The sequence below is a fragment of the Zonotrichia leucophrys genome, chromosome 7 (assembly GCF_028769735.1).
Source record: "Zonotrichia leucophrys gambelii isolate GWCS_2022_RI chromosome 7, RI_Zleu_2.0, whole genome shotgun sequence".
NCBI lineage: Eukaryota > Metazoa > Chordata > Aves > Passeriformes > Passerellidae > Zonotrichia > Zonotrichia leucophrys.
This window is the reverse complement of record NC_088177.1, coordinates 31,815,834-31,834,061: the sequence shown is the minus strand read 5'-3', so window position 1 is coordinate 31,834,061 and position 18,228 is coordinate 31,815,834. Positions and strand designations below refer to the sequence as shown.

Here is an 18,228-nt window from a genome sequence, read left to right as displayed (position 1 = left end):
AGTGCAGCAACGTCAGGAGTTTTTCCTATTATTTCCCTGTCTTTGTTTTGTGCCTTGCTTTGCTCCATCACTAAATGTTCGAGAGATCTCTACCACGAGCCCAGAGTGTGGAAATGCTGACTGAAGTAATTTACTGCATCCATGTGCACAAACAAGCTGTTAGTTGCTGTTGGCATGTAAATAAGTCACTGTTCTTTCCATTCTATAGCTGTTAAATAAACACTGTGAGCCAAGTTCACGGCACTGATTTCTTGTAGGAGGTCACTGAGATGATTTTGCAGAAATATCCTGTGACAATTTTGCAAAACAGGATGGTCCCAGCCTGAATTTCATTACTCTGTTTTTTTCCACTTCCATCCTGGTGGTGACTGTGTTTCTGCTGTCACAAGCAGGCTGTTAATTCATCCTGACTCCATAACAGACACCAGGAAAATGGAAACTTTGTCCACTCTCCTTGGTGTTTAAGGCATATGCATTAAAAATTGCTTGTATTCTGGTATAACCTAGAAGTCCTAGTCCATGTCAGCTACAGACAGGCTGTGTATGCACACTTACAGTGACTACATGCCACTGACTGCAGCACAGCATGCAGCCAGCCAAACAGATAGCTTTAAATGGCAGCTATATAAACAAGGCAGCTGGCACCCTAGTCCAGGCTGAAAAACTCACAGTGGAGTATGCAAACTAACCTCCGCAGCCCAATAAATACATCTTATTTACAAATAACACCTGCCTGTACATTAAAATAAAAATACCAAGACTAGGGAGAAACCAGGTGTCTCATCTTTATTCTACCAATGGCAAACTGGAGCAGAAATTAAATATTTTGCCAAAGGTGCTATAGGAAGTCTGTGTCAGAGCCATGACTGGAGTCACTTGTGCTTCAGCCTGTGCTGTAGTCACAGGTTCCTGCTTGTTTAGAGCACAGTATAAATTCATGGTACATGCTCATATAGCTACGTGGACCCAGTAAATGCCATCCTCAATTTTCACCTGTTAAAAGGACAGAATCAGTCAGAGTGTGAGGGTTAAGAGGGATGATGAGCAACAAAAATTGAAAGTCCTACTTTCAATCTTACCCACTAACGGTAGACATTTTAGGAAAAGGACTCAGCAGAAAGTTTTGCACTTAAAAGAAATAACATCAACAGCAGTGGATAGGGGTTTGGGAAGTGGATTTAATAGGTGTGTCTAGATTTGGCTAAGAATGAAAAGAGCATTTTCTTTCCACTGGTTGCTGGCTAATAAAAGCAGAGGGGTGGAATACATCCAACTTGCAAAACTTGAATACAGTTACTGCTATCTGCAAATGGGTGCCCCTCCCCGCTCATGTGAGCTACACAGGCAAAAGAGAATGACACATGTGCTGTTTCCTTTTCCAGTTGCAAAGGGGTCAGGAGCCAGGCAAGGAGAGCCCGAACAAGAGGAGCATTTTCCTGGGTTCTTCCAGCTGTTCTGTTCAATCCCGCCGTCAGTTCTGAGCAGGGAAGAGAGGCTGTCAACACAAATAAGGCATTTTTCAAAGGCGTAAATTATGAGTTCCCCAAACAATGCGACATCTCAACCACGTGAGTACCCTTACCCCCCTCCCCCCTTACTATAAGAGTGGATTTATCAGCCTGCCGCTTAAGGAACAGATTGCCTAATGCGTTTCGTATGGGGTAAAACAAAAAATAAGGAATGCCTGAGACTAACCCTGAAGGAAAAAAAGTTGCGAAGAAGCTGTTTTCTTTCTTAATTCTTTGTGTTTGTGTGTGCGCGTGTGTGAGGGAAGGACTGGAACAGGCTCTGCAAACTCTGGCTCCTGAACAGGACCAAGCAAAGTTAGCAACGTTTCCGCCTAAACCCCAGCTTAGAAAAGTTTCATTTGAATGTTTTTCCCTCCCCCCGCCTTCAGGAATGAAGTTATAGAGCATTTTGAAAGCGTGCTGACGCTTTTCTAAGATAGTAATGGTGCTGCCCAGCCTGCGTTTGGAGGCTCAAGCTGTCTGTGTGTAACATGAGACCCAAGCCACAAACTGACAGTCTATATTTAAAGCCACAATGTGTTTCTGCTCCTGGAAATTTAGAAACGCGGGCTTAGGGACACGCAAATTGGTTTTTCAGCAAGAGAGGGTCCAGGAGGGCAAGTCCTGTGTTTGTGTAACTCTGCATATTTCAGTAAATTTTAAAATAGAGGATTTGGCCCGCACAGTCAAGGCAGCACAGAGCCTCGGCTGCGCTATGGTAGTGTTCATTTTGGGACAGTATCAAAAAGAAAGGTGAAGGAAGGGATGGACTATGATTTGATAAGCTGTGAAAAACTCTTGAGTTTTTGGTGCTGCAATTTTTTTCCCCTTATGGCTTTAGTATGATCTTTCTTGTTTTAATTCAAGAAAGTACGTTTGTTTTATTTTTAATAAATAAACTGCCGATAGCAGAATTGTTTATCATACCATGGCATCAATAATGAAGGCAGAAAGCACAGACAGCTCTGCTGGGATCAGCCTGCAATTCAGGGTTTGATCCAGCTACTGCTGTAAGGGTATTTGTTCTGTATGGCTGTAGACACTGACAGTGTTTCCCAAGCTTTGAATGAGGCAGGCTGATCCAGCAGAAAAGACACAGCAAGCAGAATCTCTGGAATCCCAACCAGCAATTTCTAGTTACCCTTTAGTCCTTTTTGCAGATCCTAACCAACAAGAAAGATTAGATGTTACCTTTATATTTTATTCTACTTCATTCTGTAGTTTAGAATATTATAGCTTGCTGTCTATTGCAGCTTGTTTTCTGTTATAGCTAGGAAAGATACAGGCAGGCTAATTCAGCATTCTGAGAGCTGGGGTTTGGCACAGCTTGTGTAAATTACTGCTATTGGTGCTCTCCAAGCATGTCCAGGAGGGTGGTCATGACTCACTGAGGTTCTTCTTGTGTATTGTGAAATATCAGCAAGGGTCCAGATGCAGTGTTGTATTTTAGTGACAGGCTTGGCCAAGTGACACATCCAGGACCAGCTCTGCAGTTCTGAATACATTACAAACAGCCTCTCTGGCAGACCCAAGTTCAGACCCCACAGAAGGCCCTGGGGGGACACTAGATGAGGAGTCTGTGCCCCCTGGGGCCTTTTGCCTGCTCATAATGAAAAAAGAAAGATGCAACAGGTTCTCCATGGTTTTTTTCCAAAATGTGGACAGGAATTCTCAACTTGAACTAATTTAAGATCATATGATTCTCTCTCCATGAAAATAAATTGCTTGCAATCCAGCTAGGAGTATTCTGGCTGAAAAATAGTCATAATGTATTGTCCTTGGTTGGGTATTTTGGTTTTGTTTTGTTGTTTTGGTTTTGTTTTCTTTAATTATATGGATAAAATTTATAGATTAGGAACAAAAGTTAAAGGGAAGTCTGATAGTACCATATTTCTGTATAATGCATGTTTGGTGCATTGATAACGGATGAAGTTTTGGGGGAAGGTTTTTTGGAAAAGAGTCTTATTTCCTAGTAAAATTCCTGCTAATTTTGCAAGAAACAAGACAAACAATTGAAAGTTCAGTGTATTGACAGGCGCTGCGCAGCATGGACAGCAGATGTTTGCCAGAGAAGCAGAATAATTGGGAAAACAAATCTGCTTCATAGCCACAGTGAAAATCTTTGAGATGGGTGTGAAAATGCATAAAATAATAATTAAAACCTTTTTGATACATATTCTGAACATATGAATTCTTCGCTGAATACCTGCAGGTGAGACCACAGAGCAGCTGCCAAGTGATGTAAACTGAACAGTGTTAAGTTACCTAATTGCTCATGTTCTTTGCTCATCTCCTTGTGTTCACCCATGGCTAATAAGGAATTTTATTCATGCTATAAATGCATATGATCCTGTCAATCCAGGGGGGAGCATGCACTGTTTCAAATTTTAAATATTCAGCTCTGTGGGGTCTGTAAATGTATTCTGCCCCTATATGGGGATGCCCCACATCTCACCTTGGGCACTTCCCATGCCCAGCTCAGATATCCCCCAGATATCTGAGTGGGCTCTGTACCCACACCAGAGGTGAGGGAGACAGTAACTCTGTGATGCATTTGCTTCCTGCTCACATGTACAAGTAGTAGCTGCCTGACTAAACTATGAAACCTGAGGAACTCCACAGGTTTGGCAGTCTCAGTTCAGCTGGCAGCTTTTGCCCTCTTCCTGTTAGACTGCAGTGACCCTATTTTGAGGCAGTGGGACAGCTCGAATGAGGTAAAGCATTAGGACAATAAACGTCACCAAGTCAAAGGTTCATCCTGGGCAGGCAGTGATCTGTGCAAAGCCATCTTCATGGGTCAGAGGTGTTCACCCCTTTGGAGAAGGTGTTCTGCAATTTACAGGATTTCATCTGTACCCAGCAGGCTGGGAATGGGCTCTCTTATACTCCAAATGCCAGCTGTCAAAGGAGTTAGTGGTTTAGGAGAACAGTTTGTGGAGGCTTTTCTTCCTCATCACCCATCAACAGATAAGTTCCTCTTCCTGGGGGGACAGGAAGCAGTGTGATGTGTGCAATGCAGAAGAATTGGCCCAAAAGGAAACCAAGAAGCAAGGCTGGTCTTCAGGCCATGCTCCAGCTGCAGAGGGAGGAAGAAGATGAGGAAGAGGGTGCAGCAAGGCCTCCTTGAGCTGTATGCACTCCCTCTGCATTGCCAGCTGTGCTCCAGCAGTAACCCAGGCACTGTCTTGCTCAGGGGAGCAGAGTCTGGTGCTGCCTCTGTTCCACAAGCAGGAGGTCTTGGCTCCATCAGCCCAAGCTTCTCCACCTGCCCCAATGACAGTCAGAGCTTCTGGCAAAGTGAGTCATGTATGTATCTGTCCCCTCAGAGAGGCTGAGACCTTGCAAAGGTGGCCTCAGATAAAGGCAGAGACTTCATGATGTGAATGGGGAGTGTGGTTCAGAGAACAGCCTTGCCACATCTTCAGCCTATAATGAGACCTATTTTGGGGCTGCAAACTGGTTCTTTTGTATGTTCCTGGAGCAATACCTCTTGCCTTTCACATAGGGCTTGTGAAAAGCCTTGAATGAACCCTTCAGGTTTTTAATTGTGTTATTCACACCTTGGCAATATATGTGATTTCATTCCCCTTAATCAACAGAAGTGCTTGCCTGTGACAGTAAGTGATAAACAAAACCAGGGGCTATTGATTCTGAAAATCTGGTCTTCACTGGTAAACCTCTGAGCATTTACACACAAGGAAACCTACAGATTATAGTAACCTCTCATTTTTAGCACAGAAATCTCAAAACATATCCTACCAGCATTGATGTAAATTGAATGCCTCTGCTTGTATGTTTGTTTCCCACCACTGTGCATATGAATTGGAAAATTTGGCTTTATACCCCAGGGCTCTCGTGACACCCTCATTGTGTGACATATTTATGTGAAAGTCTGGGAATTGAAAGGCTCAGAATGCACCTAAAATTTCAGTAATTAACAGCAGAAATGTTGGCAAACCGCTGAGCTGGAGAGAATAGGGAGGATGTCGACCCAAATAGGAGTCTGCTGGTTTAAAATACACCATTTCAGCATTGCTGGGCATCATTTAAAAAAAAAAAAAACCCACAGTAGATGTTAAAGTAGATGTTAAAGATTCAGGTTGTGGCTAGTTGTGTGCTTAAGCCTGTTAATATTATAGAATTATGCAGTGTCTGCATCTCATTGCTGCTACTGCTGCACCTTTCTTTCTGGGCTCTTGTGTAATATACCCTGTATGCATAGCTGTTCAAATGACTGAGTCCAATCAGCAAAGTCTTTTGTAAAACAGGCTTTCAGAACTGCATTGTCTAATGAAAGTCTGTTTGTGTGTGTGCTCTGTGCAGTGCCTGCCTCTATTGTTGGGGAGGGATCAGTATTCCTATAGCGTAGAGAAATCCAAGCCAAGAGAGGGATCTGATTGTGCTAGGTGCTGTACAGGCACCTCTTCTTCAAAAGGCTGGTAAAGGCGAGAGATTACAGGTGGGAGAAGAGAAATGACTGCTCTCCAGGGACCCTGCTGGTGAGGCAGCTTTTAGCTGGGAAGAGCTGGGGAGGAAGGAGTTGGTTTGGCTCCAGCAGAATCACTGGTGCAACAGCTCTTTGCTTCCCACTGCCTAATTCTGTAATGCATGCTCAGGAAAAAAACCATAGCTCAGAAGTTATTTAGCAACTGGCCTGCTTGTTTCCCACAGAAAGATCAAAAACTTCTAAAACAGCGTTTGACATGAGTAGGAAGTTTGTTTACAATTTTTTGTTTCACATACAAGTTGTGGTAGAAAATGCATGAAAAACCCAAATGTGACAAGAATATAGAAACACCTTAGGAGGGCAAGTATTCGGGCAGCAGACAATTGTGTTTTACTTCCTTAATTTTTTAAGTCAGATGAATTTGACAGCATTACCCCAATAATGAGTCGATGAAAAATTCACCAGCTGCTAAGCATTCTGAAAAACTACTTGGAGAATGGAGAAAAGAGTCACTTGGAGAAATCAGGCCTTGTTTGCCAGCAATTTGTGAACACAAATGGAGGAAAAGCCTCTCTTGTCTGGGTAATTTATGTGTAACTGATAACTGCATCAAGTACCAACACTGCAATGCTACAACAACAGACATGCAGCTCATAATTTCATGCTGAAATAAGATCTGGACTCCTCTGTTTCTTGAAGAGTCAGCACAATCTAATTCACACCAGATTCCTATCTCTGCTATGTTAGCATGGAAATCAAATGCACTGTCTGTGCTAAACTGATCCCTTATTGCAGATGTACCTTGCACGTGTAGTTTCACCAATGAGACAGCTGGCTGAGTGATTTTCCTCTTAATTAATCATCTCATATGCAAAGGATGCCAGTTTCTCATATCTCCTTCTCTTCTGACATATGTTTCACCACAGGGTTCTTCCTGATGAAGCAGAAAACTTCACTAAAAATCTCAATGGGTTAAACTTGTTCTGCTGCATTAGAGTTTTAAAGTGATTTTTCTTTCCTTTCCTCTGCCTCTCTTTTTCATCTTAAGAGGGAAAAGAGAATTCAGTTATTTCATGAGGGTCTCTACCTCTTTTTTCTCCAGATAAGCCCTGGAACTGAGTTAAGCTTTTTATCAGTAAGTTGCAGGGGGGCATTTGAACACACCCTGAGACAGTTCTTTGTTATTGTGAGTGATAAATGCCTATTTTACTGGGGACTACATGTTTAAAATACCTAGTTTTATGAGACAGTCCACATTATGCAGGACATGTGTGACTAGTTCACAGCCATACAGGATCAGACATCAAATCATTACATATGTGCTGGTCTTTATAGTTGTGAGCAGAGACTCTTTCAGTAACATCAGACCTAAAAAACAAGTTTGAGTTCTGTTCACACATATATACACACACAGAATGTGTGTATATACAATATACCTTATATCTGTATGCATATATATACAAAGACGTGTATTTATACCCACCATCCTTTCCACTACTTATATGGCTTTATTTGTTCAGGTTTATATTTCTCTTCTAGCTCATCTGTGCTGGGAGAATTTGGTAGTTGCATCTTTAGGACAGTTTTCTAGAAATGCTGATCATATTACTATATTCATACCAAAATTAAAGCTATTCTTTAGAAAAACTACCTTCCTTCGGAAACAAAATACTTATTCAAGAATCAATTCAATCCTATTACATAATTCTATGAACCCCCTCAAACAGTTGAGGAAATTAATTTATGCTGGAAGAGATTTTACAGAATTGTTATCCCAGTTTAACTGGTTTTTTGTAGGCAAACTTCTCTGTGGTTCATCTTGTTTTCTTTGAAAAGTGTTCTTACCAAGACAAAAGTAAGACACCTCTTGTCTGCTAATTGGATGTTTCAAAAATTTCAGTCACTTAAGAAGGGATGAAAAAGCAGGTCTTCATGGCTGACTTTAGATAAACCAAATAATCCTTAAGTGAGACAAATAGATCACAAATCACTTAAACACAAGTGATTAAAGAGTTATCTGTCTGAATGAGTAAAGGAAAAAAATATTTCTAGTGGATGGTGAAGAGTTACCATAAAATGTAGTCATCCTAGAGTTCAGGAAACTTGTATACATTTTCAAAAATCCTGATGTTTAAAATGACATTGTGGATTTTAATATTTTATTTCTGTCTTCTAGAATATATTGTTGAATTCTGCTTTCAGGATTTTCTTAGCATGTATTAGGGCTAGAAATTTACCAATTTATTATTAAATAGTCTAGTCTTTTATTTCCCGAAACTTTAAAACCAGCACTCATGAGCTAGCTGAGATTGCTCTTCTAACTGTCAATGGTTCATGTCAGTGTAATGAGCACGCTCCCAGTCCCATCCAACAAAGCAAGCAGGAAATTAAATCCTTGATGTATCTGTGGCCTCTCTCACAGCTGCTCTCTCATGTTGTCTAGTTCAGATACCCTCTGCACCTCCTAATCCTACCTGTCTGTCCCTTTCTTAGCCCACAAGTAAATGGCCATCTCTGAACATACAACAGACACACAGGTCCCAGCTGTTCAATGCCATTTCCTCCCTTCTCTCAAGGACCTTCCACAGTGCTGCCAGAGGGAAGGAAGAAAAGAACAGGTCAGGAAAACATAGATCTTTCCCTGTCACCATCTGGGCTGAGGCTTTGTTTCCTTTGGGAGTTGCCCTCTCTTCCACTGTCTTCTCTGTTTTCTCTTTGCTCTCTCATCTTCACAGCTTGCTATGAAACAACACATCCCCTCTCCAGATCTTTCCTGTCATCACATAGCAATTTTTATTCACAACTGAGACATGCTTTTTACATTCTGAATCGCATGATTGGGAGAGATCTTTCTTGAATTTCCGTAATTATGTCAATGGCCCTTGATTTTTGGACTCTGTTGCATAAAAATCCAGTTTTCCCCACACTGAACTCATAAGGACCTTTTTTTTGGTTTAAAGAAGCTATGCTACCAGTTACTAATGGCAATTAAGCCCTTGGTGGAAAGAGGGGCTATACACAAAATTAGGCTGTATCTCTCTCTACAGAAAACTCTGCATGACATGTTGAGTACACCAGGAAACAAATCTGCAGTTGGGAACCAAGTCCCAACTTCCTCTTTGCTTTGGAAAAAGAAGGGTTTTTCACTCTTTTGCAAAACCACTCAGTGTGCTCTGAACACTGTCACTTTTCCTGTTACTCAACCTATCCCTGCTCCAGTCATGAAGAGGAGTGGAGTGAGCAACTTCTGCTAACATCACCAAAGCCAGGAAGAACACCACCAGGTCAGGGAGAAGAGGGCCAGGCTGGCTGGGACTTTGAGCAAGATGAAGCTGACCATGGGGGTGTGGTTAGAAACAGATGCTCTTTAAGGCCCCTTCCAACCCAGCCCATTCCATGATATTATGATTCAGAGGCTGGTCCTTCTCGTGATGACTGTGTCCACCTAATGTGAAGAAATTAATTTTTTGACACCTTGCTGATTGCCTGTGGCACTTTACCATCTCCCACTAAGAGCTGTCTACTCATCATACCTACAGCTCAGGCAATAGGTAGTGACTGGACCCACGAACATCCTTTAAAAAGGAAAAAATACCCTTCTATCTTATCTTTTCTATAGTGAATGGATCTGGTTCCTCACAACACCTCTTCCCAAGTCAACCATCCCACACCCTGACCCAAGAAGTCAGATCTCATTTGTACTTGCTGTACAGGTGACAATTTGAAATTACTACACATCCAAGCTATTACCACATGGTGACTTGGCATGGTGAGAGATGGAAAAGCTGATATTGTGCAGCCCCCAAAATAAGCTGGTTTTTTCATACCATTGGTTATCTGAGTCTTTCCTCTGTCTCCAGCTCTCCAGTTAATGTTGTCTTCCAACTCATGATTAATAGCAAGCTTTCCACTCACATCCTTCCCATTTCTTCTTGACAAAATACAATATTCTTCATTGCAAAAGTGTATTCTTTTTACTTTGTTCAGTCTGTAAATTTCTCAGGGCAGAATGATCTCTCCCTCCATCTCCTTTCTAAACAAGAATCACCAAATAATTATTTGACACTTCAGTGCTTGTGTGGTGCTGACCACATCTGTCTTCTCAAGTTACCTCATCAAGCTGCTGATTCTGGATAGAGATTTCAGCCTCCTGAAGCATGAAGATAAAATGCAAAAAACAACCTTAGGTATGACATCAACTGGTAATGCATATCAAGCTGGAAGGATTTAGGGGTTTCTCCTTGAAAATATTTTTCCCCTGAACACATTTATTTGTATTCTCTGAGATAGTCTCTAGACTGTGGAGATCAAAGAGAGCAGAAATCCAGCAGGGTTTTTAAGTGCATTAAAAGTACCGTGTTTCAAAGCCACATGCCTGAACATTTAAGCACCATGGAAGAAATGAAGTAGCAGGTGGTAATACCTGTAAACATGATTGTTCTAATCTTAATACTTTTCAATTTGTCAAAGCCTAACTGTGTGACATAGAGCCAAAATGAAGGATGCTGTGTACACATGCAGACACACACGAGAGCATAAAACCCAAGGACACCAGCCAGCTTTGGGTTTTCCCTTTCAGCCACATTTCTGATCTTGTAAGTCATTTACAGTAACAAGGATGTGTATTTACCAGACTTATGTGGAACCTGGCAAATCTAAGTATGGAGTGCTGCTTGAGGGATTTGAATACAGAAATGTAATTCCCTGCTGCACTTCTTTTTTGCTGGGGTAAAAAATATAAAATGCCATCCACCATAGAACAGTGGCATATTGTAAATGTTTGCATATTGTGAATATATAGAGAGAAGCACAGTCTATAATGTTCCTCACTTAGCACTGAGACATTATATAAATATTTTCAGGTGCTTTCACAGAGTCGAAGTGAGACAAAATGAGACTATTGTTCTTTTCATTACCCCTAAAGAAATGAGAAAATATTAACAAGTGGTGTCCACCAGATCTAACCCTTTTCCTACCATAGGTTTTTGTGCATGTTTTCTGTACAACTCTAGCTGTATGTTGAAAACTTCATCACCTGAGATCACCTGATGTCCTGGCCTGTAAACAAATACCCAACTATTTCTGTGTCCTTCCAGTTTCTGGTGTTTCTTGGGCATCCCTTTCTTACTGCAAGCTGCCATTGCAGTGCTGAAATCTGTTGTTGAGATAGTTGTACCCCGGAATTTGACATTGCTCATATTAATTTTATTGGACTTTCTATCAGAATTTGCTGATTTCAGATCCTAATTTTTTAATACTACTCTGCTTCAAATGCCTTGGTTTAGCTCACAGCAGCCTCGTCTACTATCACCACAGATTTTATTGAAGACAAAGTGATTTATGAATGGTAACTAGAGCTCTTGTAGGAAATGCTATTGAAGACTGGGGGTAGTGGGGAGCAAATAAAGATAAACTGATCCTGTATGCTCCCAAAGAAAACTTCCCGCTGATTCAAGGTTCTTGCACATTAAGAAAAGATGTCTGCAGCTCCTGAGCTCATTCCCCCTGTGGATTAATGATCCACAAGGGATTCTTTGTGCCAAGGAGGAGTAAATCACCCCTCCTGCTTTTGGCAGGCAGGAACACAACTGGGGAGATAAATGCTTTTACATTTCTCTGAACTTTGCTGTTGCTCCTTGGTAAAGGATTTCCCTTCTGGAATCCATTAAAACCTGTGAATCTCAGACAAAGACTCTTCTTCCTCCTCCCACGTTCTGTGTGAGATGCTTAATCTCAGCATCCTGGGGACATAACCATTTGTGAGCTGGAAGCTGAGCATGAGCTGAGCCCTTCTGCTCTCGAAGTTTCCTCTGGCTTCCTTTGCTTGCAATGAATGAAACCTTTCATTGTGACAGCCTCTGATTTCTGTCAGAAGGTTCATGACTGACTGGAGCAACAATGGGCTGGCAGAGAGGTGTGAAACTCTTTAAAATGTGGCACTGCTTAATAAATAAAGATCAGCTTTAAACACAGGGGAGAAAGTGAGATGAGGTACAGCTGCATGACACTGCTTTTAAGAAAAAAAATGCAGCCTGGACTTTTCCTCCCTCTCCACAAATTGCATTTCCTTTAAGGAAAAGGTCATGCCTTCTTTCCCAGGCTGCCACAAGCCTTCCCCACACAGGAAGCACATCCTGTGTCCTGTTTTCTCCAGAGTCCAGCAGCAGAACAGACAGCAGTATAACTTCCATGCTGCTGTTACTGTGCTGTTTTTAAGTGACCTGAGTACCAAATCTCTGGCTGAATGTTCCCCCACCTCAGTCGTGGTGCAGCCCCAGGGCCTTGCAGAGCTGCCAGCTGCTGAAGATGGCCACAGGGAGAAATACAAGCTTTGGAGGGCTGGATGGCTATTTTTGTCAGATATGAAACTGCAGCAGTCACTGGGGGGAGATGTGGGAGGGGGAAAAGCGCATGTTCTGTAATTGAAGATTGTGTCTGTGATTTATTCCAGAAGAAAAGGGTAGATTTTCCTCATTGAATGAGAAAAAGAGACTTGGAGACCATAACAGGTAGCACATGCCCTTTTCCACCCCAGTGATTTCCCTCACAGCTCACACGTGAGAAGAAGCTGGGGACCCCCCCTGCCCAGTCATGCCCTGCTGCCTGCAGCACAAAGCAAGGTCCAGGACTTGTGGGTGGCCAGGGGAAGTTTGCCAGGGAAATAGGGATAAATGTGGGTGTTCAGCTTTGCAATTGATTTTGTTTTCCACTACTTGGCACTTCAGGGCACCAGCTTGCTGTCTGTGGACATGGGCATCCATATCCCTTAGAGGATAATTTCCTCCCACTCCCCCCTCCACTGAAAATATCCTTGGTGAGAGGAGATGTAGCAAGAAATGCAAACTCTTTCCCTTAACAGGCACAAAGGCATGGCATGTCAGCTGTGGCTGAGGGTTATATGTCTCTCCAGACTCCCAGGGCCACACACATCTGTCTTTTCCATTCCCCAATCTTGCTGGGATATTCCCAATCCATCTTCTAGCTAATGGGATTTGGTACCAATTTTCCCTGTCCTTTGTTTCACTGCCACTGCACAATGAAGTGATGCTGTGGCATTACCAGAGCTGCCTGTGTCTCCCTTAGCCCTCACCAGCTGCTAGGTTACACCAGCATTAAGGAAATGAGACTTCCTTTCCCAGGGACAATGGGAACAACTCTTCCCATCTGCTACAGAGTCCGGGACAAGTGATGGCCAATGTGAGTTTGATCCTGATGGTGTTGGCTTTTCTTGACTAACCAGGACTTAAAATCCTTTTAATCTCTGCCCATGGAAGTATTGCATGGAGCTGATGGGCTGTCTTAGCCACTAGAGCCAGTAGCAGATGTTTAATGGAGAGTTAAAGCACAGGCCAACCATCAAGGGATCTGAGGAATGGGAAAGTTTTGAGCCAGAATTTGTAATTCAGTGTTTAAATGGGTGCCTTGGGGTATAAAAGCTTTTGCATGTACCAGTGTTTCTCATATGAAGTACTTTAACCTCCTGCTCACATCCAGGCTTGGCGCTTGGCGGGACTGAGCCTTGTCTGCCGCTCTTCCTGAACGAGATCTTTTAACTTGGACTTGAAAGAATTCAACCTTTGAAGCTCAGCATTACTGAATGCACAGCTGGTGGCAGGGAGCAGGGAACTCCTCTGTCCAGTTCTCCCAGGCAACTCCAGTGCCTGCAGGGCTGTTTGACCATGACTTTATCATTTTGTCCCCTCCATCTGTGCAGCAGCTGCCCACCCAGCAATGATAAAGGTTTTTGTCTGAAGCCAGCTGTGCACCCAGCACAGCACAGAGAGGTGGTGGTAAGCCTAGACCTTGTCTTGGAATGCAGCCAGGGTAGGGAACATCTCTGCCACCCCTTCTTCCCTCCTCATTAATCAGGCCTCCTCCTTCTCAGGCAAAAATATCCAGTGTAAGGTCTTAAAGAGTTAAAGCCAGGCTGCTGTGCATGACCCTTCTTTATAGAGCATGTGCTTCTCCTAGGGAGCCCTTCCTGCTGGCTGTCTCCTAAAGGGACTTTCAAGAGCAAAGAAGCTAAAAGGACAATCCTTAGAGCTCCTGCTTGTGGGTTTAACACTCATGGGTGTTGCAGGGGAAGAGGGAAAACTACCACATCCCATGAAAGGAGCCAGGTGGCTTTAGAGAGGCAGACATTCAGGTCTTGTGGAAGAAGGAATTAAAATTGACAGAGAGGCCCTGTAAAGCTGAGGCCTCAGGCCTGTTTTATCCACTCCTTTAAGTTTTCTATTTGATCTATAAAGACATAACCAAAAAAATGCAAAAAGGAAGTGGGCTTTACTCCTCTCTTGTAACAGATACATACTTGTGTCCAAGCCCTGCCATGGCCTGAAGTACAGCACAGCTCCCCCTGAAATAAATTGCCGCTCACACATATCTCAGGGTGGAACTTGGCTCTTAAACAAAATTTAATGGGAGTCTGCTCTGGCTGAACTCTACTTATGACTTCATATTTTCCAGGGCTGTGCTGCTGCTGTTGGCTTGTTCATTTTTCTTTATTTTTTTCTTTTCATTCTCTTTATAGTAATAGGTGTTTCAGTGGGATAACTTGACCTTATGAGACTGTTCCAAAGCATACTTCTCTGGAGGCAGTGGTAAATAGTTTTGATATATTATAAAAGAGCTTTGAGAAATTTTCAGGCTGTCTCATGACTGCTTGAGAAGGCAGACTTCTGCAACCTGTTAGGCAGCATCAACTGGTGAATTAAACTAGGAAATTGGAAAGCAGAGAAGGTGTACAGAGGCTACGTATTATGTTTCTGGCTTGATTCTGTCGTGTTTCTCACACTCATAAAATGGAGTTTTCAAAACTTTCACCGTCGGCCCAACTGAGCAGGTGGAATGTGTGAGAGAACGGATTTCAAAGGAAACAGAAGCAGTTTAGCAGCGAGAGCTCTTGCAAATCCCACCTTGGGTGTGACCCACTCGGTGTTTCCCTTGGTGTGCTGGGAACGTGCCCTGCTTTGGGCCAGCAGGGCCAGCAGTGAGTGCTGCTGGTGCTTGGCCACGGAGCCCCACGGCTGCTGGTGCAGCTGAGGAGCAGCAGCACCTCTGCAGGGAGGGTGGCACAGGGTGACAGCTCTGCCCTGGGTCCCCATCTGACACCTGAGAGAGGGGCCTGCCTTCTTAGTGCATTCCAATATAATCTTACACAGGAAATACCAAGCCCAGCTCTTTCCATGGCCCTCTAGAGCTCCTGTAGCTCAAAGGAGTCGCTGGACTCTGAATGTCCAGAGTTCTCTGCTCTGCTCAGAGCACTCTAGAAAAGAAGTCTCCAGCTTTAACCAGCTGCTTTTCTCTTTATGCTTTTCTTCTGGGGAGCTTGTTTTTCCTTCAGGTAGATTTATGATGTACTTCAAGCACTCAAAAGAGCATTCCTGCTTTTTGCCCTCTCTGTCTGCACCTTGCAAACCTCTCCCTGTTAATGACAGTCAGACTACAGATTGACTTGGGTCAATTTGCCAATAAGCAAATAACCTTCTAAATAAACAATAAATATAAATAAATAATATTAAATGCGGAAGGAGCTTTCCTTTTGATGAGCTGGTTTTCTGCTTGGAAGGAAAATGTTTAGGAACAAGACTGCCCTTTGCTGCAGGAATGTAGTGGCCGGCTCAAATCCCAATTCACTGTCAGCTTTCCTCCATGGATATTTCATACACTTGGAGCAGCCCAAAGGCTTTACAGTAAATGAAAAATATGTTGATCAGAGAAGTACCATAGCAAGCATTTGTTGCTATTGAAAACTACTAGACCATATTTCTTTGCTTAATGACACACATTAATCCTCTATTGAAATTTCCAGGGCTGTCCAAGCTGAATTTGGCTTTAAAGGCTTAAAATGCAGTCCAAACCATGAAAATGTAGCATTCTGACCAAAAAAAAAAAAAAAGCAGCTGGAAAAAAGTCTCAGCAATGTTCCTTTGTTTTTCCCCTTGCTATTTAAACTACTAAGAATGTCATCTACAAGCTTTGAAATTATTTCAAAAACATGGCATTTTTTAAATTGGTGACCAGAATATGAATATTATCCAAGTACCCACTGCTACTTCTGTTTTCAGTCCAGTTTCCTAATGAAATGAGTCTTATGTGTTCCTGCTGCCTATCTGTCTGCCTAATCATCTGCTCATCCATCTGCCAGTTCTCATCAGGAACTTTTGGGTCCACTGACTAGTCTCAACCAGATTTGAAATAGAAACAAGAGCCTTGGAAATTAATGTAATTTTCCATGTTGCATGAAAGTCAACACTGTCTACAGAGAGCCATTCAAGTGGACAGTAAAAAACACTCCTTATTGGGGGATTAAATTAAATGAAGTTCTTTTCTACTTAAGAATGTAGCAGCATCAAGTTTTGGCATGATTAGTTTCCTTCCATAAACATGACTCCAACTTCACAGGCAAAACACAGAGGGTGAGACCCCATTTAAGCACCTACAGGAGATATCAGGCCCTTCTGACCAGGACATGTGGAAAGCTCTGCAAAAAAATTGGGTCTCACTTGCTCATAGCAAGGTTAAGCCCTCAGCACAAGCTTTGGAGAGGGATGATTAAGAGGTGTTAACAATAATGTTTGGGATTTATTTTCCCTAATTATAGACTCTAGAAATCCAGGCTTCTTTAAGCTATTCTAAGTTTGCTTATTGGTTGATGGGAAGGAAATTCCCACACCATACTCCAGGATTCACCACGCTGTGTGGAGGCTGAACAGATCTTGCAAGAAGGCATGTCAGAACAGGACGGGACAGAATAGCTCCAGCTGGAAGAGACACACAGCTATCATCTCGACCAGCTGCCTATCAGTGTCCTTCTGCAGCACCTGTGGAGACAGCTGAGCTCACACAGACTCCTTCCAGCAGTCAAACATCTCATCAGGATGGTTATTAGCCTCCCACCTACATGGTCCTTGACATTAGTAATAAACTGTTAATGAACTTCACAATGTAAATCTGTGCTGAGCAACATCCAGTGTATGGCTTCAGTGCAGGTCTTTTCATGCTTAGCTCTGTTAATCTGTTCAATATGCTATTTTCCTATTTTCCAAATAATTCCAGACAGTTGTCCAAAAATAATACACAAATGATCCTTTTTTCTTTTTCCCCCAACAATTATTGCACAATTTGTCTAGAATAGCTCAGATGAATGATAGATGGTAAAGAAGGTTTGCTGAAATTCCTCAACTCTGTTCAGACAGCTTGAACTGATGCGTAAATGCTTTTCAGATAATAATGTGGGCTTTGTCTTTAGAGCAAATATGCAGAAGAAATCTCCATATTCATTGAAGAAACCTTGGGCAATAAGAAATATCGTTGCCCTGAGCTACTATTTGCCTTGCAAGTTTCTAAGGTGTTTCAATATGTTTTATTTTCTTTGTTTAATATGCTCAATATTCAAAGCATTTGGAAGATTGTTTCCACTACAGATATCTCCATTAATAATATTAATCTCATCTGTGCTCCAGGAAAGATCTCTGTGTCCCTGAAGAACATATGCTAAACAACCTGACATTTCCACTTGCAATGCACACTAGACAGCCTTAGGCAAGCACTGGTGTATGAGCTGGATGGAGCTGAATACAATTCATATCAAATAAGCCAGGGGACAGAGCACAGAGAACCCCCATTTCCAAGCATTATCACCTGTTGGACTGCTTTGCTACAAAATATTGACAGTGGGAATGAGCATAAATGAAGAAACCTGCCCATGTTGGGAAAATCATGATACTTTTCTGAGGATAGGAGCCTGGTACTACATTCTTTGAACTCTTTACAGTATTATCAGGCTTTCACCAGTTTCCAGGTGGTTTCTAGGTGCCATTATGTGTAGCTTGATCATATCACCTCTAGTTTAAGCACAAGGTCAAGCTTTTTCATCTCAATGAGAAATAGGCATTTATCAGTCTCAATACAATAATGGCCGTGTTTCTATCTCAGCATGTCTGTGTTTATTAAAATCAGTTTTCTGCCAGCAACAGAGTCAGTGGAGCACTCTTGCTTTTGGATCTATGCCCCCTAAATCCCACCCCCAGCATACAGAGGCTCCCTCCCTCAGCAGCTCCCCATGGGTTACTGCACTACTGACTGCTGCTAAACAGAGCTTAAAAATGCTGAGTCCTCGCTGCCTTTCCTTTACTGCTGGGCCATTCTGGTCTCCCTTTTCTCTCCAGTCTGCAGTTTTCATGAAAATTGAAGCAGTCCTTATCTTTGCCTGCTTTTCCTTTAAAAACAGTTGGAGTTGAATAATGGAGTCAAAATTTGTGAAGGATAAAA

At 42.5% G+C, this 18,228-nt stretch overlaps 1 protein-coding gene across 1 annotated transcript in view; it reads left to right on the top strand.

Annotated features, from left to right (window-relative positions):
- Nucleotides 1–1,430: 1,430 nt before the first annotated feature.
- Nucleotides 1,431–18,228, top strand: part of GYPC (glycophorin C (Gerbich blood group)) — a 29,191-nt gene continuing 12,393 nt past the window's right edge. The window contains exon 1 of the mRNA XM_064718413.1: nucleotides 1,431–1,568. Coding sequence (XP_064574483.1) covers nucleotides 1,535–1,568 — 34 coding nt within the window. The 5' untranslated portion in view covers nucleotides 1,431–1,534. The remainder of the gene's footprint in view (nucleotides 1,569–18,228) is intronic.